General features: G+C 37.6%; 1 protein-coding gene across 1 annotated transcript; it reads right to left on the bottom strand.

Moving 5' to 3' along the window:
* Nucleotides 1–13,472: 13,472 nt before the first annotated feature.
* LOC136980642 (longitudinals lacking protein, isoforms H/M/V-like) lies at nucleotides 13,473–14,261 on the bottom strand. The gene has a single exon (XM_067276780.1). It carries the CDS (start codon nucleotides 14,259–14,261, stop codon nucleotides 13,473–13,475), a length of 789 nt encoding a protein of 262 aa, XP_067132881.1.
* Between the last annotated feature and the right edge of the window lie 10,073 nt (nucleotides 14,262–24,334).

Raw genomic sequence — 24,334 nt, 5'->3', positions numbered from 1 at the left:
AGTAAGTGTTGCCAGATTTCGATATTTTCTATTTTCATTTCTATTGTTATTTCAATATGAATTATTAAGAATAAATTAAATGTTCGTCTTATTTTTTTATAACTTGTTATTACATTATTACGGTTTCTTGTTTTAATTTTTATTAAATTCATTGTGAGAAAAACTATTCACATACATAAGTCGTAGAAAATAATATTTGAATTTTTGCTGCGTACTTCCTTAAGCTGCGAAATTGATATATTTGTTCATATTTTATGCGACGCGGGCCGCAAAAATATTGATGCAGGCTGCGGGTTGCCCATCTCAGCCAGGGATATCTCATTTTTCGCTTTCCGATTGGTCTCCCTTTTGTTTCTAGGTGAAAGCCGAGACTTGATCAAGTCAGGAGAAAGGTGACCCGATAATATCTTTCGTGGAATCTGTCCGATACCTTTTTGTCGACTCTGACCAGAGTTTGTTGATAAAACTATAAGCCGTACGCTCATAATTCAGTCCGTTGTTTCTATTTTCTGCCAATTTTTGGATTTTAATGATCGCACGTGATATTTTTCTAACCGTTTAATCTTTCCGATTTTTCGACTTTTTTTTAAATCTAGATCGACTGTTTATGAGCGCTCGTGTCAGAATTCCCTTTTCTTCGGCCGACATTTCACCTGATCCATTACGTCAGTCGTCTTCGCGTTTGTTTTAACCACTGATTTCTTTTCTCGCCTCCCTCATACATGTAAAGGCCAGCCGATGGGAGAGAAAGAAAGTTACAGCGGTCGAGCGGTCAGACTGACTTGTGGGAATGGACTGACTTCACTGAGACAGGTTACCATCTAAAACCGTTTAATAAACATAAAAAATGGAGCTTACAAAAATGCTTTTAATTCGGCGTAACACCAATCCAACGGGCGGATCAGTCCGTGTAACAGTTCAATAGTCCCTTCGATCGTTTAAACTTCCGATGAAGGTGAGGAGGGTGGTGTCGGCCCGGGGGCACACTGCACGACTTGTTGTGACGCTTTCGGCGGCGGGATGTACCTGGTCGCAACTCGTCGGGAGCGGAGGTCGGAGACCAGGTCGAAGCGACGATCCAGACTTCGTTGTTAAACTTTATCCGGAACCCAGTAGCGGAGCACCCTGCACCGAAGACCAAGAACTCCGAATGTCCTTGAAACGACGATTTTATAATCTTTCTCCCCCAAATCGCCTCTTCATTGGTCTCTCATTGTCACCTGGTGCCAATTCGAAACCCGATGGAGGGCGCGGGAGAGGTCATCGTCGCGACAGAACTTGATTCCTCTCTCGTCGCGTGTTTCTCGAATTCGTTCTTTTCCTTTGTTTTAAATACACAGAAAAAAACTTCCATTAAACAATGGAAAGCTCCAATTTCGTCCCTTTTTAGTCGAACCCCGTTCAGGTCCTCACAGGGCACCCCCCTTTCGTTTAAAATGTCGCCACCGGATGCGACATTTTAACCACTGGCTTTTGGCCTCGCGAGCGGATACCGTTTTGAACTTCACTGGGCATCCGACATTGAACTGATAGCTCTCGCGTGGCTATCGAGTTGTAGGAGGTGTCGCGTAACATTGAATAAAAGTTCGGTTTCCTATTGAAACAGCATTTTTTTTTCTAACCGGAACTCCCGATTTTTTTTAATTGTTTTTAAACATTTCTGTTTTTCTCTGTAGATTGAGCGATTTATATAAATCTTAAAATCCGATTCTAAATCTCCTAAAAAGCCAAAAAGAGGCAAATACCGACTGCATTCGTGTTCCTGTCCAATTCTGCCGTTTAGGACCACGAACAGTGATTCAATAGATGATTTGTCTCATCTGTCACAACAAGAAGCTGAGCGCAAAAGCTGTTACCTGTGCTTCCGGTATGCTTTCGTACCGGCGTACGTGCAAACCATGTTCGGAAGTCACAAACATCTCTCTGCAGCTACGTCTCTAGCTCCCCCTTTTTTTTTGTCCGTCTTCTGATTTCGGCGACATTGTCCTAAAGGAGCTTTTGTAGAAAACTATGAAGCAATGACGACAATTTCGGTTTTCTCCTATTATCGTTCATCATCTCCCCTCGTTGTTTTCTGTGCGTCAGAATTTTTTTTCTGTGGCAGATGTGATCATCAAGCACATGCATTTTGGGGGAAATTTTTTTTCTTTAAATTGGATTATATGAACCACTCAATCTTTGACAAATTCATCAGTGTTCCGTTCGTGACAATTTTTTTTTTTTTTTTTTTGACAATTCTTGGTTTTCCGACAATTTGGAATTTGAAAAACGCGTTTCGTCATTGAACTTTCAGGATCTACAAGGAGTATTTTACACAGATGTAAATTCGTTCGCGACAATTCTGTTCACCAGGGCGATTGTTTTTCACATTTTTTTTTTTTTTTTGTTTTTGGTATGGTGGCCTCTTCCCTACGGAGAGCTCACCATTTACATCGCGTAAATAGGCCGATAGGCGTAGGCGGCGGCAGGCGCTCGCGACCCTGAATTTGTGACGTTGACGCGCCCCCTTCTCCTTCGCTTCTGCGGAGAGGTTCCACCGTTTGCCCGTGCCTATGGGTTCGTGGCAACACCCAAGGATACTCGTCCGCGGGTCCTTGACTCCGCAAAGCGTATCGGTGTGTCGGTTGTGCCACGGTGGTTGGCTGACTACTCTCTATCGCTGCCGCGGGCTCTGCCTGATCTGGCTGTATTGACGTTAGGATAAATTCATCCCAGGGGTCTACTGTTTCGGAAGCTTGTGGTTCCGAAGCTGAAGTCTCGCCTTGAATCGTTTCTGACCTTTGTTCGCTGGTGCATAAAGACGCAAATTCCATTCTCGCGATAGCAGGTTTCAGACGATTTGCGTGAACGTGTAACTTCTTACCCGTTTGGATATGTTGGACAACAAAGTCCACAGGACTAGTCTCCGCTATAATCCTATACGGTCCCTGCCATCTAGGTGCCAGTTTCTTTTTCAACCCAGTAGGGACTACTACTTCCGTCACAAAGACTCGGTCTCCAACTAAAAACTTATGGGGTTTATTTTTGCGCTGCTGGTATTCCTTCCTGTCCAGCGCGGCCTTTTCCGCGTGCTCTTGAGCTAATTGGTGAGCCAAAGCCAACCTCAACCTTAGCTCGCTCGCATAGTTCTCACTAACATCATAGCTTGGTCTGCTAGGTTCAGTGACCACGTCGAACGGATAAACCGGATCTCTCCCATATACTAAATAGAATGGGGTTTCATTCGTGCTGGAATGCACGGCGGTGTTGTATGCGAAAAGCGCAAACGGGACCATCTCGTCCCAGTTGCGTTGGTCTGTATCGGTGTAGTGTGTCAATATATCTACTAACGTTTTATTCAAACGCTCTACCATTCCATTGCATTGGGGGTGGTAGGCGGTAGTAAGCAATCTTTCTATTCGCAAAAGCTCACAAACCTCGCGCATCATTCTCGAGGTGAAATTTGCGCCTCTATCGGTTAGTAGCTGTTTCGGAACCGAATGTCTTAGGATTATGTGCGTAACAAACGCCTTAGCGACTGTCCTGGCTGTGACGTCGGGCAACGGCACTGCCTCGGCCCAACGTGAGAAATGATCCACGAAAACCAGTAGATATCTATTGCTGTTATGGGTAGTGGGAAAGGGACCTTGAATATCAAGAGCCGTCCTCTCGAATACCTTAGTAATACGGGGAAAAATTTGCAAGGGTGCCTGATGCCCGTGCTGCGGTCTCTTTCGCATACTACATTCCTGACATGATTGACAATAGTGAGCTATGTCCTTGTTCATGTCGGTCCAGTAGAATTGAGTGTGCAATTTTTTTTTTAGTTTCTTCGCCCCCAGGTGTCCTGAACTAGGGATGTCGTGGAACATCTTCAAGACATATTCGACCATGTTCCTGGGTATAACCAATCTGTCCCATATTTCATTTCTGTCAGGGTTAGACTTCCTATGATACAACGTCTGTTCCGTATCTAAGTAGAACTCACTACTCTCGGGACTCGGACTCTGTTCTGGTGACGTGGAAAGGTCGGTTAATTTCCGTCTAATCTCTATGCAAAAGGGATCTTTTTGCTGTTGTTCTCTGATCTGGGCCTTGCTGAATATTGGGAGTAACTCGTCAATGGAGGAAATCGGCACCCTACTCAATGCATCGGCATTGGTGTGCGCCTTTCCTGGACGATGAACTATTTCAAACTGGTACTCCTGCAGAGCCAGATTCCATCTGCTCAACCTTGAGCTCTCATCCTTCACGTTGATAAGCCATTTTAGAGGCCGGTGATCGGTTATAATTTTAAACTTCCGACCATACAAATATGGCCTAAAATACTTTATGGCCCAGATGACGGCTAGACATTCCTTCTCCGTCGTGCTGTAGTTTCGCTCGGCTTTCTTGAGCAAGCGGCTCGCGTAAGCCACTGGTAGGTCGCCGCTTTCGTCCTCCTGCGACAACACAGCGCCTATTGCTACATTGGATGCGTCTGTTGCTATAATGAAGGGTCGACTAAAGTCAGGCGATCGCAGAAGCGGAGCAGAGGTCAACGCTTTCTTCAATCTCTCAAAAGCTGACTCCTGTTCCTCTTGCCATTGGAATTTCGTTTCTTTCTTCAAAAGCTCGGAGAGAGGCCTTGACATTTTCGCGTATTGGGCTATATGTCTTCGATAGTATCCAGTCAATCCCAAAAATGCCCGGACATCTCGCTCATTTCTCGGCCGTGGGAAGTCTCGAACAGATTCTATTTTTCCCGAATCCGGTCGGATTCCCGCTTCGGAGACCTCATGTCCCAAAAATTTTATCTGTCTCTTTAAAAAGTGACATTTCCTAGGCTTAAGTTTTAATCCCGCTACGGCTAATCTTTGGAAGACTAGTTCTAACCTCTCTAGATGAGAGTGGAAGTCGGGACTAAACACAAGGATGTCATCCATATATACTAAGCATATTTTGTTCTTCAGCCCACTTAATATCAAATCGGCGCACCTTTGGAATGTGGCCGCTGCGTTGCATAAACCCATCGCGAGGCGATTAAAGTGGTAATGCCCCGATGGAGTACTGAACCCCGTTTTCTCTTTTGAATCCGGGCTCAGCGGCAGTTGCCAATAGCCACTCAACGTGTCCATAGTAGAATAATATTTGGTCTTGCCCAATAAGCTCAATGATTCCTGAATCAATGGCAAGGGGTATGGATCTACCTTCGTCACTTTATTTAATTGCCTATAATCTACCACAAATCGATAGCTCGAATCAGCTTTCTTGACTAATAAAGCTGGCGATGACCATGGGGAGCTGGAGGGTTCAACTACCCCACTCTCCATCATGTCTTCAATTAATTTGTCCATAACTTCTCGCTGCGCATAGGGAATGCGATATGGAGCCCGATAGAGTGGAGGACTATCGCCCGTATCTATCTTATGCTCGGCAAAATTGCAATAGCCCAAGTCAAAATCATCCCTCGCAAATACCTGTCTGTATTTATACAATAGGTCCAGCAGAGGGGTCAGTTTGTCCTTCCCTATTTCGCTTAAATCGAATAAATTTGCTACTTGAGCTCTAGTTAACTCCTTTCCCTTAGGACGTAATGCATTATTTCGTTCGCCCATTTCCTTTGTTTCTTCCTCCGCCTTAAAAAAGGTGCCTACTTTACTTCCTCTATTTAATTTAATAGGTTGAGTTGCAACATTCATAATTCTAATCGGTATTTTACCGCGGTGTTGTGTTTTCACTAAGATCCCTGCTATAAACGTTTCTTCTCGGTCTAAGGTGCAAGGTTCTACTACTCCTACCTGGTTAACGACTTCTCCTCTCACATTTCCTTCCACAATGACTTCCGATCGCGGAGGAATTACGCAATCGTTTAACAACACGACGTCTTTCGGAGCGTCATCTTCCCTTTTGTTTTTTCTAACCGCTGAACTTTGGTTTAGAGTTTCTAAATTGTTTCTCTGTTTGCTTATCCGCACGCGGCTACCTTTTCTTTGTCTTTTATATTTGTTACATTTATTAAACTTGTTCCTAACTTCGCCAACATAGTCTAATCGTGTCACATTTTCCTCGACCCTAACATGTGGCTTCTTCTCTTTCTGTCTATTATCCCTTGTTTCTAATCTTCGCGGATTACTAACTTTGTTGTGAAAACTCGCTAATCCCCAAAAGGTTATCTCATCTCCCGTTGGGAATATTAGCTTCGCATTTTTAATGGATATGGTTATATCATATTTCTCAATTATATCCCTTCCTAAAATTCCCTCATTTGGCTCGGTTATTTTAGGGTCTACCACGTAACAGTCGTGCGAAAACGCTAGGTTGCCAATTTTAAATTTTATGTTATATTTTCCCATTGTTTCTATTTCATGCCCTGTTACGCTTATTAACTCTACCGCGCTCGTTTCCGCTTTCTGCACTTTGCTCAAATCAGGAAAGAGAGTTTTAGATACTAATGTAACGGCTGCGCCCGTATCTATCGTTAGTCGCGTTCTTTTACTTTCTATTTCGCAGACCAAGGTACACGGCGGTAATTCCAGCGGAGAATCCTCACTCTTTGATCTCCCGACTCCCGCTAATGGGATTGTATTGCGCGCTTCCTCCTGTAAACGTTCCCAGTCGCGTGGTTGATCTCTAACTTTAACCGTGATAACTCTATCGCCGCGATTCCCTTTTGAACTATCTCGCCTTCCTTCCCTCTGATAATCGGCTTGTTCGCCGCTTCCTTCTGAACTTGGCAAGGCTAGGCATTTGCTGGCGGTCGCCCCAAACGGTGTTCGCGGCGTCGCGTAACTCCCTTCCGGCCAATCCTGATCGTACCGCGCCGGAAAATAAGGCGTTTGTTCCCAATTTTGCCCTTCATTTTGCCCAAACTGCCTATAATGGGCCTGATAAAAAGGAGCACGACCCGTATATTGTAAATACAATGGGTTTGGAAAGGGTGCTATCGGGGTTTGTTTCCTAGACACCGACTGATCGCACTGGTTAAATTCCGGCCATACCTGATATGAATGGACAAAAGGCAAGGGTTTTTCCCGGTCTACTTGTCCCGTTAGTGGAAAAGGGTTCGGTCCGCGGTATTGCCACAACGGCCTTGGATAGAAATTCGCGGGAGAGGGCCTAAATGATCGCCCACCCGGGGGTCTAGAAAAGTTCGGAGGCCGTGGTTGGCGTTGCCCGCTCGAATAATTCTGCGCTTTTCCCCTTCCAAAATTGGGTGTAGTAGCGGATTGGGGTGTTTGCCTAAATTGCGTGTACGCCTCCTTACGAGGATTATTTATTGGTTCTTTTGAAATGCGCTTCTCAAATTTTTTTCCTAAATCTTCGAGTTGCCTCGAAATTTGCTCGATTTTCGCATCCAGCGCGGGTTCTTGGTTTACGTTTTTGTTCTCCCTTTCTAGTGCGTGATCGTCCTGCGTTTCCTCTACGCCCGCAACCAAATTCCTATTTTTCCCCGTTAGCTGTTCGATCGTTTCCTCCCTAATCGCTATCCTTAATGCTTCTGCGAATGTGGGAGGGTCTTGTGCCATAACATTTCTTTTATGCTTCTCGTTTAGTCCGTACAAAAATTGGACGCGAAGCTTTTCATCTAGCTCCCGCTGCAGACATTGTCTTATGGTGGCGCGCTCCTGCTCTGTCGTTCCCGTGTGTTGGATGGTCGTCGCGCTGGCTAGAGTTTGCAACCTAACCGCAAATTCTTGCACCTTTTCTTCCCGTCTCTGGACGCAAGCGTGAAATTTTTGCACGCGAATCGAATACGGTTCTTGGTCAAACCTCTGCACCATTAATCGTCGAAACTCGTCGTACGCGATAACGCTTTTCATCTGCATGTCCCTCCATGCAAAATCTCTGGCTACGCCCGCTAGTTTGCATTTCGCGATACCTAATTTCTGTCTCGCGGTCCATCCCGCTAAGCTGGCTACCTCGTCCAACGTATCAAAAAAGTCGGAGATGCGCCCGCTTTCCCCGGAAAAGGTTGGGATCATCCCACCAAACGCCGCGATTGAGCCTCCGCCTACTTCCCGCGTTTGCGATGGGGCAGATGGAACACCTGTCTCAGTAGCCATGTTCTGACCCACGTTTCTCTCTCACCCCGTAAATTTTGTGTCGGCTTCCTCGGGATTCTGGCGGACGGTACTGCTACCTTTCCCCACCAGCGTGACTTGGGCCGAAAGATCCCACTTTACTGACACCAGTGTAAAGGCCAGCCGATGGGAGAGAAAGAAAGTTACGGCGGTCGAGCGGTCAGACTGACTTGTGGGAATGGACTGACATCACTGAGACAGGTTACCATCTAAAACCGTTTAATAAACATAAAAATGGAGCTTACAAAAATGCTTTTAATTCGGCGTAACACCAATCCAACGGGCGGATCAGTCCGTGTAACAGTTCAATAGTCCCGTCGATCGTTTAAACTTCCGATGAAGGTGAGGAGGGTGGTGTCGGCCCGGGGGCACACTGCACGACTTGTTGTGACGCTTTCGGCGGCGGGATGTACCTGGTCGCAACTCGTCGGGAGCGGAGGTCGGAGACCAGGTCGAAGCGACGATCCAGACTTCGTTGTTAAACTTTATCCGGAACCCAGTAGCGGAGCACCCTGCACCGAAGACCAAGAACTCCGAATGTCCTTGAAACGACGATTTTATAATCTTTCTCCCCCAAATCGCCTCTTCATTGGTCTCTCATTGTCACCTGGTGCCAATTCGAAACCCGATGGAGGGCGCGGGAGAGGTCATCGTCGCGACAGAACTTGATTCCTCTCTCGTCGCGTGTTTCTCGAATTCGTTCTTTTCCTTTGTTTTAAATACACAGAAAAAAACTTCCATAAAACAATGGAAAGCTCCAATTTCGTCCCTTTTTAGTCGAACCCCGTTCAGGTCCTCACATACATAACTAACACAACCTTTGATCTGACATGACAATAGCGTTTCGCTTTTAATATATAAAAATTAAATTTTAGTTTCGACCCGTTCTGGATCCTTAGTTTCCGTAAAAATTTTAAACAAATACTGGAAATGAAAAAAATAAACAGTTTATTTATTTTAATTCTATAATTGATATATTGACACGAAACAAAGATATAAAAACTTGTTTTTATTATTTATTATTTACTAACTCTGTTCAGCGATTTTTTTCCGCAAAGTCGTTAATTACTTTATCATAAAAATCGCTCTTTGTCCATTCCATTAAAGTACTGTACTTAAAAATTCTTTTTCTATTGAAAGCAACGTTAGTGACAACAATGTTTCACCCGAGTGTTCCTTGCAAATTCCTTCATGGTTGAAAAACAGCGCTCAACAACGCACTCGTAGATGGTAGCGTAAAAATTAATGATATTAAATCATATAATTCTTTTAGTATATCTTTGTTAGGATCGTCATTAATTATAATATTTTTTACGTCTAAGAGTGATTCGCCAATATAGTCTGGACACGAATATAAATATTACAATTCACTACGTAATTTAGATAAATCAATAAAGTTCTCCATTAAAATTTGCTTAAAGAATTAAAACTCGCTTTGGAAAATTGTTTTTCATATTATTTAAAATTATTAACATCTAAAACTGATAAATATTCTAAAGATTTTATGTCTGAAAATCTGTCAATATAATTATAATTAAAAGAAAATTATAATTAAATATAGCTTTGTAAAATAACGTACATAAAAATAACATAAAATATTTTTTACTTTTTAAATCTTAAAACAATGCATTTAGTCAAATAGCTCCCTACCAGTAGCAAATGGCTGCTGTACACGATTCAGATATTTTCGCCGTAGAAACTGTCAATACGGCGCTTTCGTTGGGAATATGCATATACGACTTTATATTCGAATATACAATAGCAATCTTATCGTTTTTCACCTGTATAGAAATTTGTAATAAAATAGAAAATGCAGTTATAATAAAATATTAATTTTAAGTAATTCAAAGTACGTTAAAATATGAAAATAATCGCATAGTATGTATATATATTTTAGAAAATACAAGGGAAGCGTTGCTTCCACAGCTTCCATGGACTCCACTGAAAAGTGGGTATACAGTTGAGAATCTGAGAAAAACAAATGTTTGATGTTCATTATTATTATTTTTACAAGTCAAAAGGCCAGATGCAGTCATCAGGATATACTAAATTACAAATAAAAATATACTGAATATTATACTGTAAAAATATAAAATAAATATAATTTATATTGTTAATTTAAATAATAGCTAGGGGCGTCCCTACTGGCCGTTTTTGGCATACCGTGACAGAAAGAAACAAAGAGACTGCCCATTTTTTCAGCTTTATATAGTAGATTAGTTCGTATTCCGTAGTTGTGATTTAATTTGTACATAAAAATAAACGTTTTTTCTTCCTAATTTCTCCCTGTATGTTTTTCCCCATAACAACAACTGTTTACCTACTTTTGCACCTATTTACCTCTAAATAGCGGACACTGTAAATAACGGACGCCGTCGTCCATAACCAACCTCACAAAAACGCAATGTTCCGCCTTCAATATTCTGAATGAATTGCGTACGAAATATTTTAAAACTAAGGCCGCGACTCCACTAGCCGTAAACGGGTCGTAAAACCCCTCGCCGTAAAAGCTTTTAATCACGTGACCATGCTATTTTACGCCTGAGCAGGTCGTAAAACCAACGTAAAAGCGAGTTGAGCAGTGTTCAACTTTCGAAGTGAATACGACCGTAAACTGGTACCATCCACCAATCAGAAGTCAGTTAAATCTAGGTCATCGTGACACGGTGCGAAAATGGCGGAAAACGAGCTTTTCTCGTGGCTACTCTAGAACAGGGGTGGCCAACCAGTCGATCGTGATCGATCGGTCGATCGCCAAGCCAATTTTGGTCGATCGCTCGCGATGTCTTATATGTAATATATGTATTATATTTGTAACTGAACGCAACAGTATGCATGCAGTTATGACTCGACACATAAACAGTGCACCTCGTACTGAAACAGTGTATAAACATAGTACGTATTTCACACCTCTCCTCCCCACTTATACTCTGCCTATGACAACAAGTCGATCGCGACACATTTTTAAGATAAAAAGTAGATCTTATGTACACAAAAGTTGGCCACCCCTGCTCTAGAAGATCTGGAAAGATTTATCGAAACATCCGAAAGTATTCATGTATCTACGACAAGTGGTATCCCGATTATAATAATGGATGCCTAAAACACGCGATATGAACGGCCAAAGGAAAATCCTTCAATTTAGAGGAGTATATAATAAAAAAGCTAAGCTTATAAATGCTGTATATTATCTTAATTAATAATATAATAATAAAAGTCAATATATGAAAGTAAAGATATTACTTTTACTATATTTGTAATTATAGTATAGAGAAAACTCGTAGAATATAATTATTGTCTTTATATTGATATATCACGTATACACCGTAATCAGAGTCGGATCCAATAGGTGCGAGGCCCGATTGAATTTTTTTGCGGGGCCCCAGTGGCGTCTTTAGAATGTAAGGGGCCCTGGGCCAGGACCAAGATGGGGCCCTCTTAAGGAAACAGAAAGAATAGTATATTACAGACCTAGGGCATTGGCGTAGCCAGGGTTTTGTTATGGGAAGCCTAGTAGAGGCCAGCCTGACACGAAATTGAATTATTTCAAATTACTGGTCATTGAAACGAAATTTACATTGGAATCTACAATAACTGAACACATAATATGAAACTTTCTTTAACCATACGTTCTCGTAATTCCGTAAAGAACACGCAGTACGTAGTGTTTTCGGATACATTTTTCACCTTGCACACAATTAGCCGTTGACCTTTTTTTTAGTCGCCAGAGTTTTTTAACTTTGTCGAACCATTCAGCCATCTATTAGTACTCAAGTAACTGATATTCAGAAGTTAGTCGCGGACTGGGGACCCTGGGCCAGAGCCCCGTACGCCCTGCTATAAAGACGACACTGCGGGGCCTCTCAAACTTTACATAACAAAATTAATTAACAGTTCATTTACATATTATAATAATATATTGATACCTAGATATTTTTGTAAAATGTACTATTTTTAAATATATAAATTTTGAAGTGATGCGGGGCCCGATTGACTCTAATCGCCTCAAATCCGGCCCTGACCGTAATAGTACTGTCGCCGTAAAAAGCTTCGCTAACCGGACCTCCACCGCAATCCGAGCGCAAACGCAAATAGGTCACGTGATTAAAAGCTTTTACGGCTGTTTTACGGCTAGTGGAGTCGCGGCCTAAAACAAAGAGTCAGTTCAAATACTCTAGGGCAGGGGTGGCCAACAAGTCGATCTCCAAGCCAATTTTGGTCGATCGCTAGCGATGACTTAATGTATTATATTTGTAACCGAACGCAACTGTATGCATGCAGTTATGACTCGACTCATAAGCAGTGAGTACACTTCATACTGAAACAGTGTATGAACATAGTATGTATTTCACACTTCCCCCTCCCCACTTAGACTATGCCTATGATAACAAGTCGATCGCGACACATTTTTACGATAAAAAGTAGATCTTATGTGCACAGAAGTTGGCCACCCCTGCTCTAGGGGACGAATTTGACCGTAAGCATCGAATACACTTAAAATAGGATTAGGGGAGGAAAGTAGGTTGTAAAAAGCCGAACAATACTCTCCATCTGTTAGAGAAGACTAATCTGGTTAAGTTGTCAATCACCACTTATCATCATATTGTTAAACTTCTGTTTTATTGTTGAAATTAAGCTTCGGTAGAAAGAAACTATAAACTTTTCCGAAGTTATTCATTACTTCAAGAAGAACCGTGGTAGGCTATAGTAGTAACGAAAAAACAAACAGTTACTACAACAGCGTTTATTTGGCGAATGCGTCATAAATAAAGTTACAAATTCAACTAATATCCACCCCCTTGAAGTGACTAGTAACTCGACATTCGAACTCATCGCCTAAACCAGGGATGGCGAACCTATGGCACGCGTGCCCAAAGTGGCACGTAATGTATCATTTCTGTCTTTTTCAATCATTCTTTCTCTTTATCACCTGATCATCTTTTTTTTTATCAGATTTTTTACATTTATTCGAATTAAAGCGTACTCGTTTAATTTCTTTAAATATCATTATTCTAAGTCTAAGACATTGGCACGCATTAACATCTTTAAAGCTAAGTATGCTTACAACACGGCACGCGGACTCAAAAAGGTTCGTCATCCCTGGCCTAAACCGTCCTTCGCCACCTTTCCGTTCAAGTTTCATTTTTAAAATAAGTGTCCAATTACTTACTATTCCTGACAATAAATTTATCGGCAAATTAATTAGGTTTAACATTTTTTTTATTGAAATAAATACATGGACAATTGTAAAACTTTAAAATACACAGAAGTCATTATTTCTCTTATTTTATTAAGACCAACCTTTGAACTTATAAAGTATATTTAGAAATCAACTATTACATAATAAAATAACTAAAACTTGTTAGTTGAATGTAGTAAAGGTTATTTTATTTCAAATAATAATTTTAATATAAAATCTAAGAATATGCTTTAAGTGCACTCAACTGACGAGTCAGACTCCAGCGAATGAAGTTGCATGTGACGTTGCAATCGACTTTTATGAATGAAAGATATATTACAAACTTCACAAAAAAATTTATCGTCGTTTTGCATTTCCTTGAAACTTCCATCTTTTATCAATTCCTGCTCGTAGTTACGGCTGCTTTTGTCATATTGGGAGAAAGGATTACAGGAAACTGTTACCGAGTGTCCTTGCGATGTTAAAATACCAGTTTTCTGTTCTGTATATTCGCAAACTGTTGAAGTCGAGGGGGAATTCATTTGAATAAAACAGGTGCCTTTTTCTAATTTCTCCTTCAAAAACTTGTAATTTGACGACGATTCCGCCGTTGGTGTAGAATCATTATCGAATTTTAATCGTTTTCTTATCAATGTTTTCGATTCGTCCAATTCTTCAATTAAATTTTCTGTTTTCACACATCTTTCATCGTTTAAATATTTCGATTCGTCATTCTTCTCATCAATCATTTTTACTATATTTTTAATTTGAAATTTATCCGCAGCGTCAATAAATTCTGACATTTGGTCAAGAGTCAATTGGACTTCTCCATAATACATGAAATCTATCAAATCTTTCAAGAGCTTATATTTTAAATCGGTTAAGTAAACCACCGTATCATTGCTTGGATTTTCCAAAAATAAAGTACAAAAATAAGGACTGAATGATGATAGTATTATTTTGTGACATTTCAGTATCTTTCCTTCGCACATTAAAGTCACATCGACGAATCTTCCCGTTGAATAAAAGTCAGCAAACATTTTGCCGAGTAAATCGCAATTATCTCGAACAAATTTAATTGAGTTATTCATTCTAAAAAAGAAGAAATTTCTTTAAATTAAATATTCTCTTCTTTAAATTTTAAAGTAATTGATACAAATTTACCTTGCGAAACGTTTAACACCAACACGAAACTTACCCACGTGCTAACTACTGACCTGACTGTCGTATGGGTGTCAATGATGAATATTAAGGAGTAATTATACAAATTAAGGAGATATGAGTTTTTTTTCTTAATTTATTTCAAGAAGAAGGTATATTTAATATACATTCAGAAAACGCATAATATTTTCCAGATGATCCAGATATAAAGTGCTATAAAGAAAAAATCATAGAACTATTTACCGATTGTGCCCCGTTCGAGACGCCATTGTTTAAGCCGATCGTCCTCGTGGAAGTGCACACTGGACGGCGGATGCACACGAACCGTGTCATGTGACCCTATTTTGACGTCACTCGGTCACGTGAATGTCTATTTTATTTAATAATAGACATTCTTCTCATCTTTTTGAAACCGTCTTTTTGAAATAAAACAGTGGCGTGCCGTGACATTTGATGATAGGGAAGCTGTGTTTCTGTAAGAAGCCGACTTACAGGGGCAATCAATTAATTGCGCGTCAGGGCCCGTTCGTATTCGTTTGTTCGATAAGCCAGTAAAAACCGTATACTTCTTTAAATGTATTTTTAATAGATTATCTGACGTACTTAATAAATAAGAAAGTTCAATATAATTACCTCCGTTATTAGATTCAATAAATTCCCTATGCCCTCTAAATGCCAATTCTTGCTTTGAGAAAAAACATATAACGCCTATTAATTTAGATATATCTATTAATCGTAATTATCTGGTTATAATTTTCAATATTTATTTTATATTGTCTACCAATGTTAAATTCTATTCCGCTTTGATTTCCAAATTGCTTCAATTTTACGAAAGAATCGTCATTCGTGATAAATTTTATCGTCAAAATGTCGAAATTTTTTGTCGACGTATTTATATTTAATTTAGACATTGGTCTTTCTCTTTTAATAATGTTTTCTTTTTCATTATACGGTCTCGAGCCAAAACTTTTTTAAAATAAATTTTTGAATCACTAGCCACGATATAAGGGCTAAAATTAAAATTATCAGAAAAACTTACTTGGTAAAACAAAATGTGTGATGAATATACATGCCTAGTATAAAAAATTCTTCAATTGTACGAATATGCTTTTAAAGAAACTTATAATTAAATATAACTTTGTGAAGAAACGTACATAAAAATAACAAAATATTCTTTACTTTTTAAATCTTAAAACAATCCACTTAGTGAAGTAGCTCCCTACGGGTGGCTAATGAATGGAATCAGAGACGGTCCAGGTAGGTGTGTCCGTGCCAAATCCCGAGGGTGCCGATACCGGTCAATGTCAAATGCCTCTTTTGTCGCATCACTAGTATATATCAAAGGACGCTACGGGGTTGTTGTAGATTTTAAACGTTTCTCACCACAGCTGTAAAAATCTAAATATGTTAAACTTAACAGATTGTCCGTCGTTCGTTTTCTAACTAATTCGTTTTAGGACCAAGTGTTCACGGAAATTTCCGAAATTTACGACTTTTCGGTCACTCTCATTGAACTGGAGAAATTTCTGTCTTTATTACATCTAATATTACGAAGAGATCAGACCCCACTGTACTCGGCAAGAGATTGGTTCAGTTAAGCTTCTGATTAAGTAAACTTTCGGCTCTTTCATCAGGGTTTTATTTATGTTTCTAATTCCCTAATCGCTTAATTATTTAACTACTTCTTAAGTAGAAATAAGTTGAAACCGGTTACTTTGTACTTGAATATCTGTAGTCTTGGGAAAGAAGTGGAAAGAAATTTTTATGACAACCGATACATAAATCGTAAATTTAAGGAAAATAAATTCTAGAGCTTTTTTTGTACCATTGTACTGTACGTACGTAAGAGCAGCTTGAGTTTTTTCGTGCATACAATGTGATGAGCCTGTGAATGTTGCAGAAGAATAACTCGTTGACCTAAAATCATTTTGGCCATCATATGAACACAGTATTGATTAAATAATTGTCTATAAAGATGTAGATGGTTAAGACTATTTTTTCTGACCATAAAGTGGTTGACATAGAATGGCATGCAAGAAACAGTTTTTGCCTGGTTATTATGCTGTTTAATATTGATATGATATCAATCTTCTCCTCTAATAAAATTATTATCATCTTGACCCAGGATTTTAAAAGTAGGGCATGAAATTCCCTTCTCTTATTACTTTGGCTCCAAATGATGCCATATGAAATAGAGTGTCGTACTGTCTAGAATTGTCTAAGAAATGTATAGAAAGAGGATCTGTTCCTAAAATCAAATTTTTAATAAAATCAGGAGGTTCTTCAAGTTGTTCAAGAACAATTTTCTCTGCAGCACAACAAATTACAGAAGTTTCGTGATACCATTTTTTGACAAAACAATGATCACATATTTTAATCATTTTACCTATTCGAACCTCTTTCATATCCAAACAGTCATTTTCACGATGATAATCAAAAGCTGATTTGAAACCTAAAAAATTCCTCGCTACACACGTTGGATTCTGAGCCAAACGAATTCGTTGCTCTTCCAGTCTTTGAGACCGCTCTGCTGTAGATTCACGCACTGTTGCCATGCCGATTTGCTTGCCATCAGTAGATTCCTTAGGCAATTTTCGGTAGATCGACTTTTTGTGGCAGAAAGGGTGTTGCACATAAACAATAACGTGTTTTTATCGTCATTTATTTTATTATAAACTATAAAACAATAAAAAAAAATCTAACACAGAACACTTACGTAAAAAAATAATAATTTACTAATTAAATAAGTACATTTTGTCTTATTTTTCTAACAAAAAATTATCTTTTACTTTTTGGAAATTAATAATAATAATAATAATAATTCAGTATTTTCCGTTTGTATGTTTTTTAATACTGTTTGTTGTTTTTGAAATTCAATTATCTTTTACAGAAAAATCGTAACAGTAACTTTTTCCAATTAATAGTTTAGTAAGAAGTAAGCCAGTGATTGTTTCAGAGTTCAGTTTATCTCTTTGTTTCGTTTTAAACAGATTTATTGACGAGAAAATTCTTTCCACATTAGCTGAAGAATAAAGCAGACACAAGATATTCTCAACGATACTAGACAACACTGGAAAACAAGTGTTTCATCGTCCAGAGTAATAGTTTTAATATTTCGCCAGAAAACTTGCACATCATTGCTAAACGACTGTATTTCTTGATTATATCTTAAAATAAATTTTAATCTCTACTTTATAATTAATTATTTTAACTTTTATAGGAAAAAATAAGATTATATACAGTATATATATAATGCTCAGAAAAATTTTTTGCTCAGAATCTGCTCAGCAAAAATTTTTTTGCTCAGAGAAGTATATGTTCCGCTCATCTACAAAAAAAAAAAAAAAAAAAAAAAAAGAGGAACATTGGCAAGCAACCCCATTAATTTTTCACGGGCAGTCTGTGGAGAATCCCGGTTTTCCCATCATCCCCTATTATGGGCCTGGTCGAACTCGCATTGAGCATGGAAAAGAGCCATTCTTTAGTGCCTACAAGATGGAGTCAAAAATGTAAAAGATGCCTTACCAGAAATTTTATGCATTTATATGTACTGTACAAATTACTGGGTAATGAAAGTACAGTGGGTAATCAGTTAACGAACAAATCGGATAATGAACACTTTCGCGGAAGATTTTTATATTCGGACAACGAACACATGTTCGGATAACGAACACCTCACAGAACAAACATAAGAAGCGACGTAAAATAATGACTACCGATTGATCTTCCCTCGTCTTCGGACAAAAATTCGAAACTTTTCGGAGCGTGGGAGACGTCGACATCGACGTCTCCCGCGTATCGACATCGACCCGGTATATACTGATCAGATAATATTTCTCCAAACTTTGAAACTGTCCCTTGTAATTCCAGCCTTTTATTTTTCTGACAGAAACAATTTTTTTATAGTATTCGCGAGACTGTCGAATGGGCACTCGTTAAATTTTGCGTCGGTTTTTATTTTCGAAAGGTGAGAGAAAGGTTATAATAGCAAAGGTAGAGAGTGGGCAGAAGATGCTTGATGTTCCTGGGCAGTATGGCTCGAACAGGTCTACAGTAGGCTGCAGTTCAATCTTATTTAAGAAAGATACAGTATAATCAAGAAGACTCAATCAGCTAAACGAGTAACAAAAATCACATCTAAGAAATAAAGAACATTGAAGAGCTCATAACGGACCTGAAACAGATCTGACGATGGAAGAATGCCAAGAACTCTTGAATGAAGAACACCAAAAACTCGGCGAGATATGTTTTCTTCTGAAAAAAAGGATTAATGCCGATATCTTCTCTTAAACATCTTTTGAAGTGGGAGGATGTCAGAACGACGGTCTTAGAATGGCATCCAAACCAGATTGAGGTTAATAGGCTTGGGGATCTCTACAATTACAATGTTATTAATTACTTCTGAAAATCCTGAAGAAAAAAGCAATTGACATTAGACAGATCTTTAACCCCTACAAACGGAAAAAACATGATTAATAAAAATGCAATACTGTGTATACATGTATTTTTAAATTTTACATATAAATAAACGTAGTAAGAAAGTATATATTTTTTTATTTCTTGAGGTCTTCGGAACGAATTAATCAAATTCTCATAAAAACCTATGGTAAATCGATAATCGGTTAACGAACAATTCGGATAGCGAACAAAGTCTTGGAACGGATTATGTTCATTAACCGATCACCAACTTTATTAGTCAAAATCAAGAAAAAGAATGTTTTACAGGTAAATTATAAAATTTATTTTAAAATTGATTGATTTATTCATGAAAACTTTGAAAATAGATTTAAAATGAATATTGGAACTGCGGTTTAAGAAAGAATTTCGTTCCTAAACATAACATTTTTTGAAATGTGATCATGACAAGAAATTTCAAGACGAATTGGTTACTACTCAAAACGTTGTGTTAAATAGGATATAATCTGTAATTATGGGCGTTTGTAAAACATTTTCTAAGAGGAAAAGCTTTGAGATAAATAATTATATCAATCAATTTTAATTATTTAATTTTTTTTTTCCACAAGTAGATTGTAGAACACTATTGCATCAATACAAAAAGACAGACAAAGCATCCCATGGTTGAGGGTGTAAGGTTACATATCTTAATCACTTTTACGATTATTTTTGGAATTTTTTTTTACTCAATTCAGGAAGGGCAAGTGCTCTGTCTCCTCTGCGGACGCGCAGGTTTGCAACAATTATCATCTTCCCCCCTTTCTATAGTTATCCTTCATTTGTGAATAGATGAATGCATAGTTCAATCTTATCAATTTAGAGAATTCAAGAAAAATTCGAATTTGAATTAGGATTGCGCGATTCTTTGTGGGTAATACAAGTTGAGACCATTTATTTATTCCTAATTCGTATCGAACGGCGAGTCAGTTCTATCTGTAAATATCGTGACTTGTCCTTTAGCTTTTAATGAAGTAGAGCGACGCCCTAACAAACCAATTCTGCTCTTCCTGCAGATGTTCATCAGGAAAGAACTAAGAAATCTTGAGCACTTTTCACACTTGGTTCCGTGTCATTACTATTTTAACACGTCTTTTTTTTAAAAAAATTAGCACAAATTTCTAGATTCATATTAGGATTTAAAAATACTATATTTATACATATATTCAAATTAAGTGTATAAAATATAATTATAGTGCTGGCGATAATTAGATTTTCTTATGAAAATAAGCTGGATAGTAGACATTTTTAACACTGTCCTGTGGGAACTAAGAATATTTTTCATACCTCTCATGGATTCAGCCATGTACACAATAGAGGGGTTTCAAGGTCGCATGTCACGTGATAAAACACACGTTTGCTCCGCCCATTCGCCATTTTTGTGGTAGTTTTCGCTCGCTTAGCTTGCACGTGGTCTGTTATTCGACGTCTTTTTTTAGTTTAAACGTGCAAAAATACTGCAGTTCTGTTATCATGGATTAAGTTAAAAAAGATTCTTTTCTTGTGGGCTATTCTAGCGGTCTAACAGGACGAGATGCAGCTCTGTACGAAGAGAAAATTTCGTTATGTCAAGGCGATCCATACGAAGCCAGTTTATCAGACTTCGTCGTAGATCAAGAGTTGTGGCCGAAAGTAGAATTTGGTGACATTATAAACTATTTGCTTTTGACAACAAATTTCTACACCCTGTCACAAATGAAAGCTTATAAATCTTTAGAGGCCCATAACTATTTAACAAGTGGCTGGGTTTCTCCTGATATAAAAGTAAAAGTAACCTTTATTTTCTAGTTGAAACTAGCATATAATAAGCCTCCTTGCTTTTAGTTTTAACGTGTAATGTTTATAAGTTTGCACTAGCTAAATCATGAAATTACATTAGTTATTCGTTTATAAATGCACTACACCTAACTAAATTAATATAAGCAAATCAGTAAACTCTTTTAGGTTTTAAAATATAACTTAGTGTTTATTAACGTAAATATTGAAATGAAATGTTTCTGACAAACTCTTGTATTGATATTCACTTTATTCGTAACGAAATTTTTCCGGTTAATTCTCGAGAGCCATGCAGTTTGCCTTCGTCGTGAAAGCTCCTCAGTTTGGGATCCTTGATGACAAATAATGCCGGGAATTTTAAAAAATGATGTTCCTTTGTTCTTGAGTGAACTAGCATTACACCCAATTACACAACAACTCACCATAGTGATATTCGCGACGAAAAAAACAACACAAGAACTCCAGTTAAAGCGCACGCGAACACACACAAAACGTAAACAAGTCACAGTCACAAAGATGGCGCTGGACAATTGCGCATGCTCATGACGTCACTCGTGATGTCGACATGAAACCTCTATAGTAGCAGCTGAGTGGTGAAGGACAAGGCCCGATATATCCAGAAAAATTCCTGTAGTTGTTCGCCAGATTCGACTCCGAATCTGCCAGTGATAGGGATGGGTCTATGCAACTACAGCCTATGTTAGCGGCTGTTGCTGTGGACAATCTAAATTTGGATATTGTCCGAATTTCCATTATTTGTACGATAATACGATTTTCCATCCCTCTGTTGTCGATTCTATTGCAGGTTAGACCAGTCTGCAACGGGTATAGTTGTGAACGACTGTATAAGGTATTTGTACCTCGCGCTGATTAATCAATTTATACAATTCGCTATCAATAGATATGTAAAATATATCTACTCTTGGAATTCTGACGTCACTCCAACAGCAACTTTATTTGGACAGTATTTTCTAGTTGTTCTTCGAAATTACGCAATTTTCCCTAATAGGAGATAAATCTTTAAATGGCATTTACGTCATATAAAGATATGACGTTTCTACTTGAAAATAAATCTTTTGTTTTTACAGTATTTTTCCGTAAGTGGAACTAGGATTTGTCCATATGTAACAATGTAGGTTTCTTTTATTGTTTACGTCAACGCAGCATGTTATCGATCTGCCGAGAATGTCTCCGAAAGGACTTAATATAAGGGAAACTGTCCCTATTTAGATATTACTAACGAAGAAAGACTGGAAAACTACGTATGGCCAATTCGTTGGAGACGTGAACCCACGACCAACTGATGTTCAGTAGTTTTATCTACTTGGCCACTAGTGGGTGTAATGTCAATATTTTGAATTTATTAAACTATGTTTTAAAATTAAGTTAAAAAAGGCAGTTTTTTTTTCTTAAAGATGAAAACTGATAACACATTAATAAAGACATCAAAATGATTACCAATACAAACTGAAGATACCCTATGTAAATTAACTTCTGCAAAATCTGAAATGCACTTCAATAAATGTGTGGAGATTATCTATGAACATGGATAAACAAAATATCTATATGTGAGAGGTAGAGATGGTAGTATAAAAATGAATAATGCAAAACTTACAGTATTTGACCATTAGAAATATTTTTCTTTAATTCCACTCCTAAATAAGACATAACAGAGACTGGAAAGGAATAAAAAGGTATTAAGCTAAATGGAATCTGGTAGAATGTCAAAATGTTGAAATGAAAATTGAATATACTGTATTATATAAAACTATATACAAAATTTAAAAAAAAAAATGAACATGAAGATATTAATTACTGATGAAAAAAAAAAAAAAGGCAGTAGTATGGTGTGATCATATGAAATGAATTACAGGATGCAAATCACCAAGAATAGCTAAATAGGAACCATAAAAAAAGGAAAATTGAGAAAGACCTAGGAAAAAAGGACAAGAAAAATGATGGACACATACCAAAAGATAAGTAAAGTATGTATGAATAGAACAGAGTGGAAAGATAATGTTTGAAGATATATGTGTAAAAAGAAAACATTAAACTCCAGAGACTATAGCATTTCCCAGGTTAGAAATGGAACTGATGTGATGGATCTTATGTGTACCACTTTGCTGTCTTAATTAAGCAATGAAAATTCTTCAAAACAATGTTTGAACTTAAAAAATAAACTTTGAATTTTCAAATATAAAAAAAAAATTACATGACATTGTGATGCCTAATGTTTTTTTTTTAATCATCTCAAAATTTCATGCAAAAATGTTTGAAATGTCAAATTTCAAATAGATTTTTATATATATATATATTATATATATGTTTGAATTGTTACACATATATTGTATTAAAAAATTGTTTTACTTTGTAATGAACATAGGACTATTTTTGTTTGCATATGTACACTAATGGACCTTCAGCTCCATTCTTACTCTGTTCAAGACTGATATACATACCCACACTTCCAGTGTGTATACATTTATTTGTACAAAAAGGTGAAAGTTGTATTTACATATACCAGAAAAATTTATAATACTGAACAATATTATATATATATATATATATATTTTTTTTGGTTTATTTGGATACTCCTTCATTTTGCCTGTTTTTATTTTTTTTGTATATGTTACCGGCAGAACCCGATTTTACACCAAACTAGTTTGGCGTAAGCGTGCCAGGCCAAACTAGTTTAGAATTATTATTCAAGTTTATTAACGGTTAAATATATTAATGGTTAATTTAAGTTCACCATAAAACACAAATAAGTTCATTTTTAATTTTAGTTTGATTTTAAAAGTTATTTTTATTATTTCGTTTGAATTTTTGAAAATATTTTCGAAAGTTAATTACCTTTAAAAGTGCATGGCTTAATAAAAAAATACAAATTGATAAGTATTGATTAGCTTATTTTTATTTTATAGTTTTGTACAAGTGTTGTGTCACTTCTAATCAATACCGTTTTTGGTTAATTTTACCCTAGGTGTCGAAGATGGCGGCTCGTCTCTGATTCCACCGATCAGAAGACAGGGAACAGTGGGGATGCACGTTCTAACCTAACCTATTCTAATAATTTGGTTGCTAATAATTATGGTAATTTATTAGAATAGGTTAGGTTAGGTTAGAACGTGCGTCCCCACTGTTCCGTCTTCTAATAGCTGAAATCAGACGAGCCGCCACCTTCGATATCTAGGGTAACATCAATCCCGTTTTTTATAATTAAGTAGACTATAAATAAATATTGTTCATCTAATTGATTGCCTTTTAATTTTATTTTAACTATTAATATATTTAACCATTAATATACTTGAATAATAATTCTAAACTAGTTTGGCCTAGGCAAAACTAGTTTAGCGTAAAATCGGGTATTGCCGGTAACATATATAATTCATTCTGTCTTATGGGCACAAAGGCGCCTTTTTAACAAGCCCATTATGAATTTGGCCAGGCTCAGAATGGGGCTCAACATATTCAGATAAATCATTCCCCAAAAAATTCCTGAGATTTTCAATCCATCAATATTCAATTCCAGTTGCTACAGTGTGGTAGGCTGCCATCTTAATCATTTGGCATCTGGACATCCATTCCATCTGATTAGTAAAAATTCATGGGAGGATATTGATAAATATCATCATTTTAATGAATTAAATTTTAATAGTTGGAATGATAATGTAGTTAGTTCAGAAATTCAAACTATCATATTTAAAAGATCAAAATCACTAAA

Source organism: Centruroides vittatus, unplaced genomic scaffold (assembly GCF_030686945.1).
Source record: "Centruroides vittatus isolate TY-2023 unplaced genomic scaffold, ASM3068694v2 contig_717, whole genome shotgun sequence".
In the NCBI taxonomy this organism is placed as follows: domain Eukaryota; kingdom Metazoa; phylum Arthropoda; class Arachnida; order Scorpiones; family Buthidae; genus Centruroides; species Centruroides vittatus.
This window is presented reverse-complemented; position numbering and strand designations above follow the sequence as displayed.

Bases quoted from the DNA above. Each gene is read 5' to 3' on its own strand.
- LOC136980642 (XM_067276780.1), bottom strand. From the start codon at position 14,261: ATGTTTGCTGACTTTTATTCAACGGGAAGATTCGTCGATGTGACTTTA.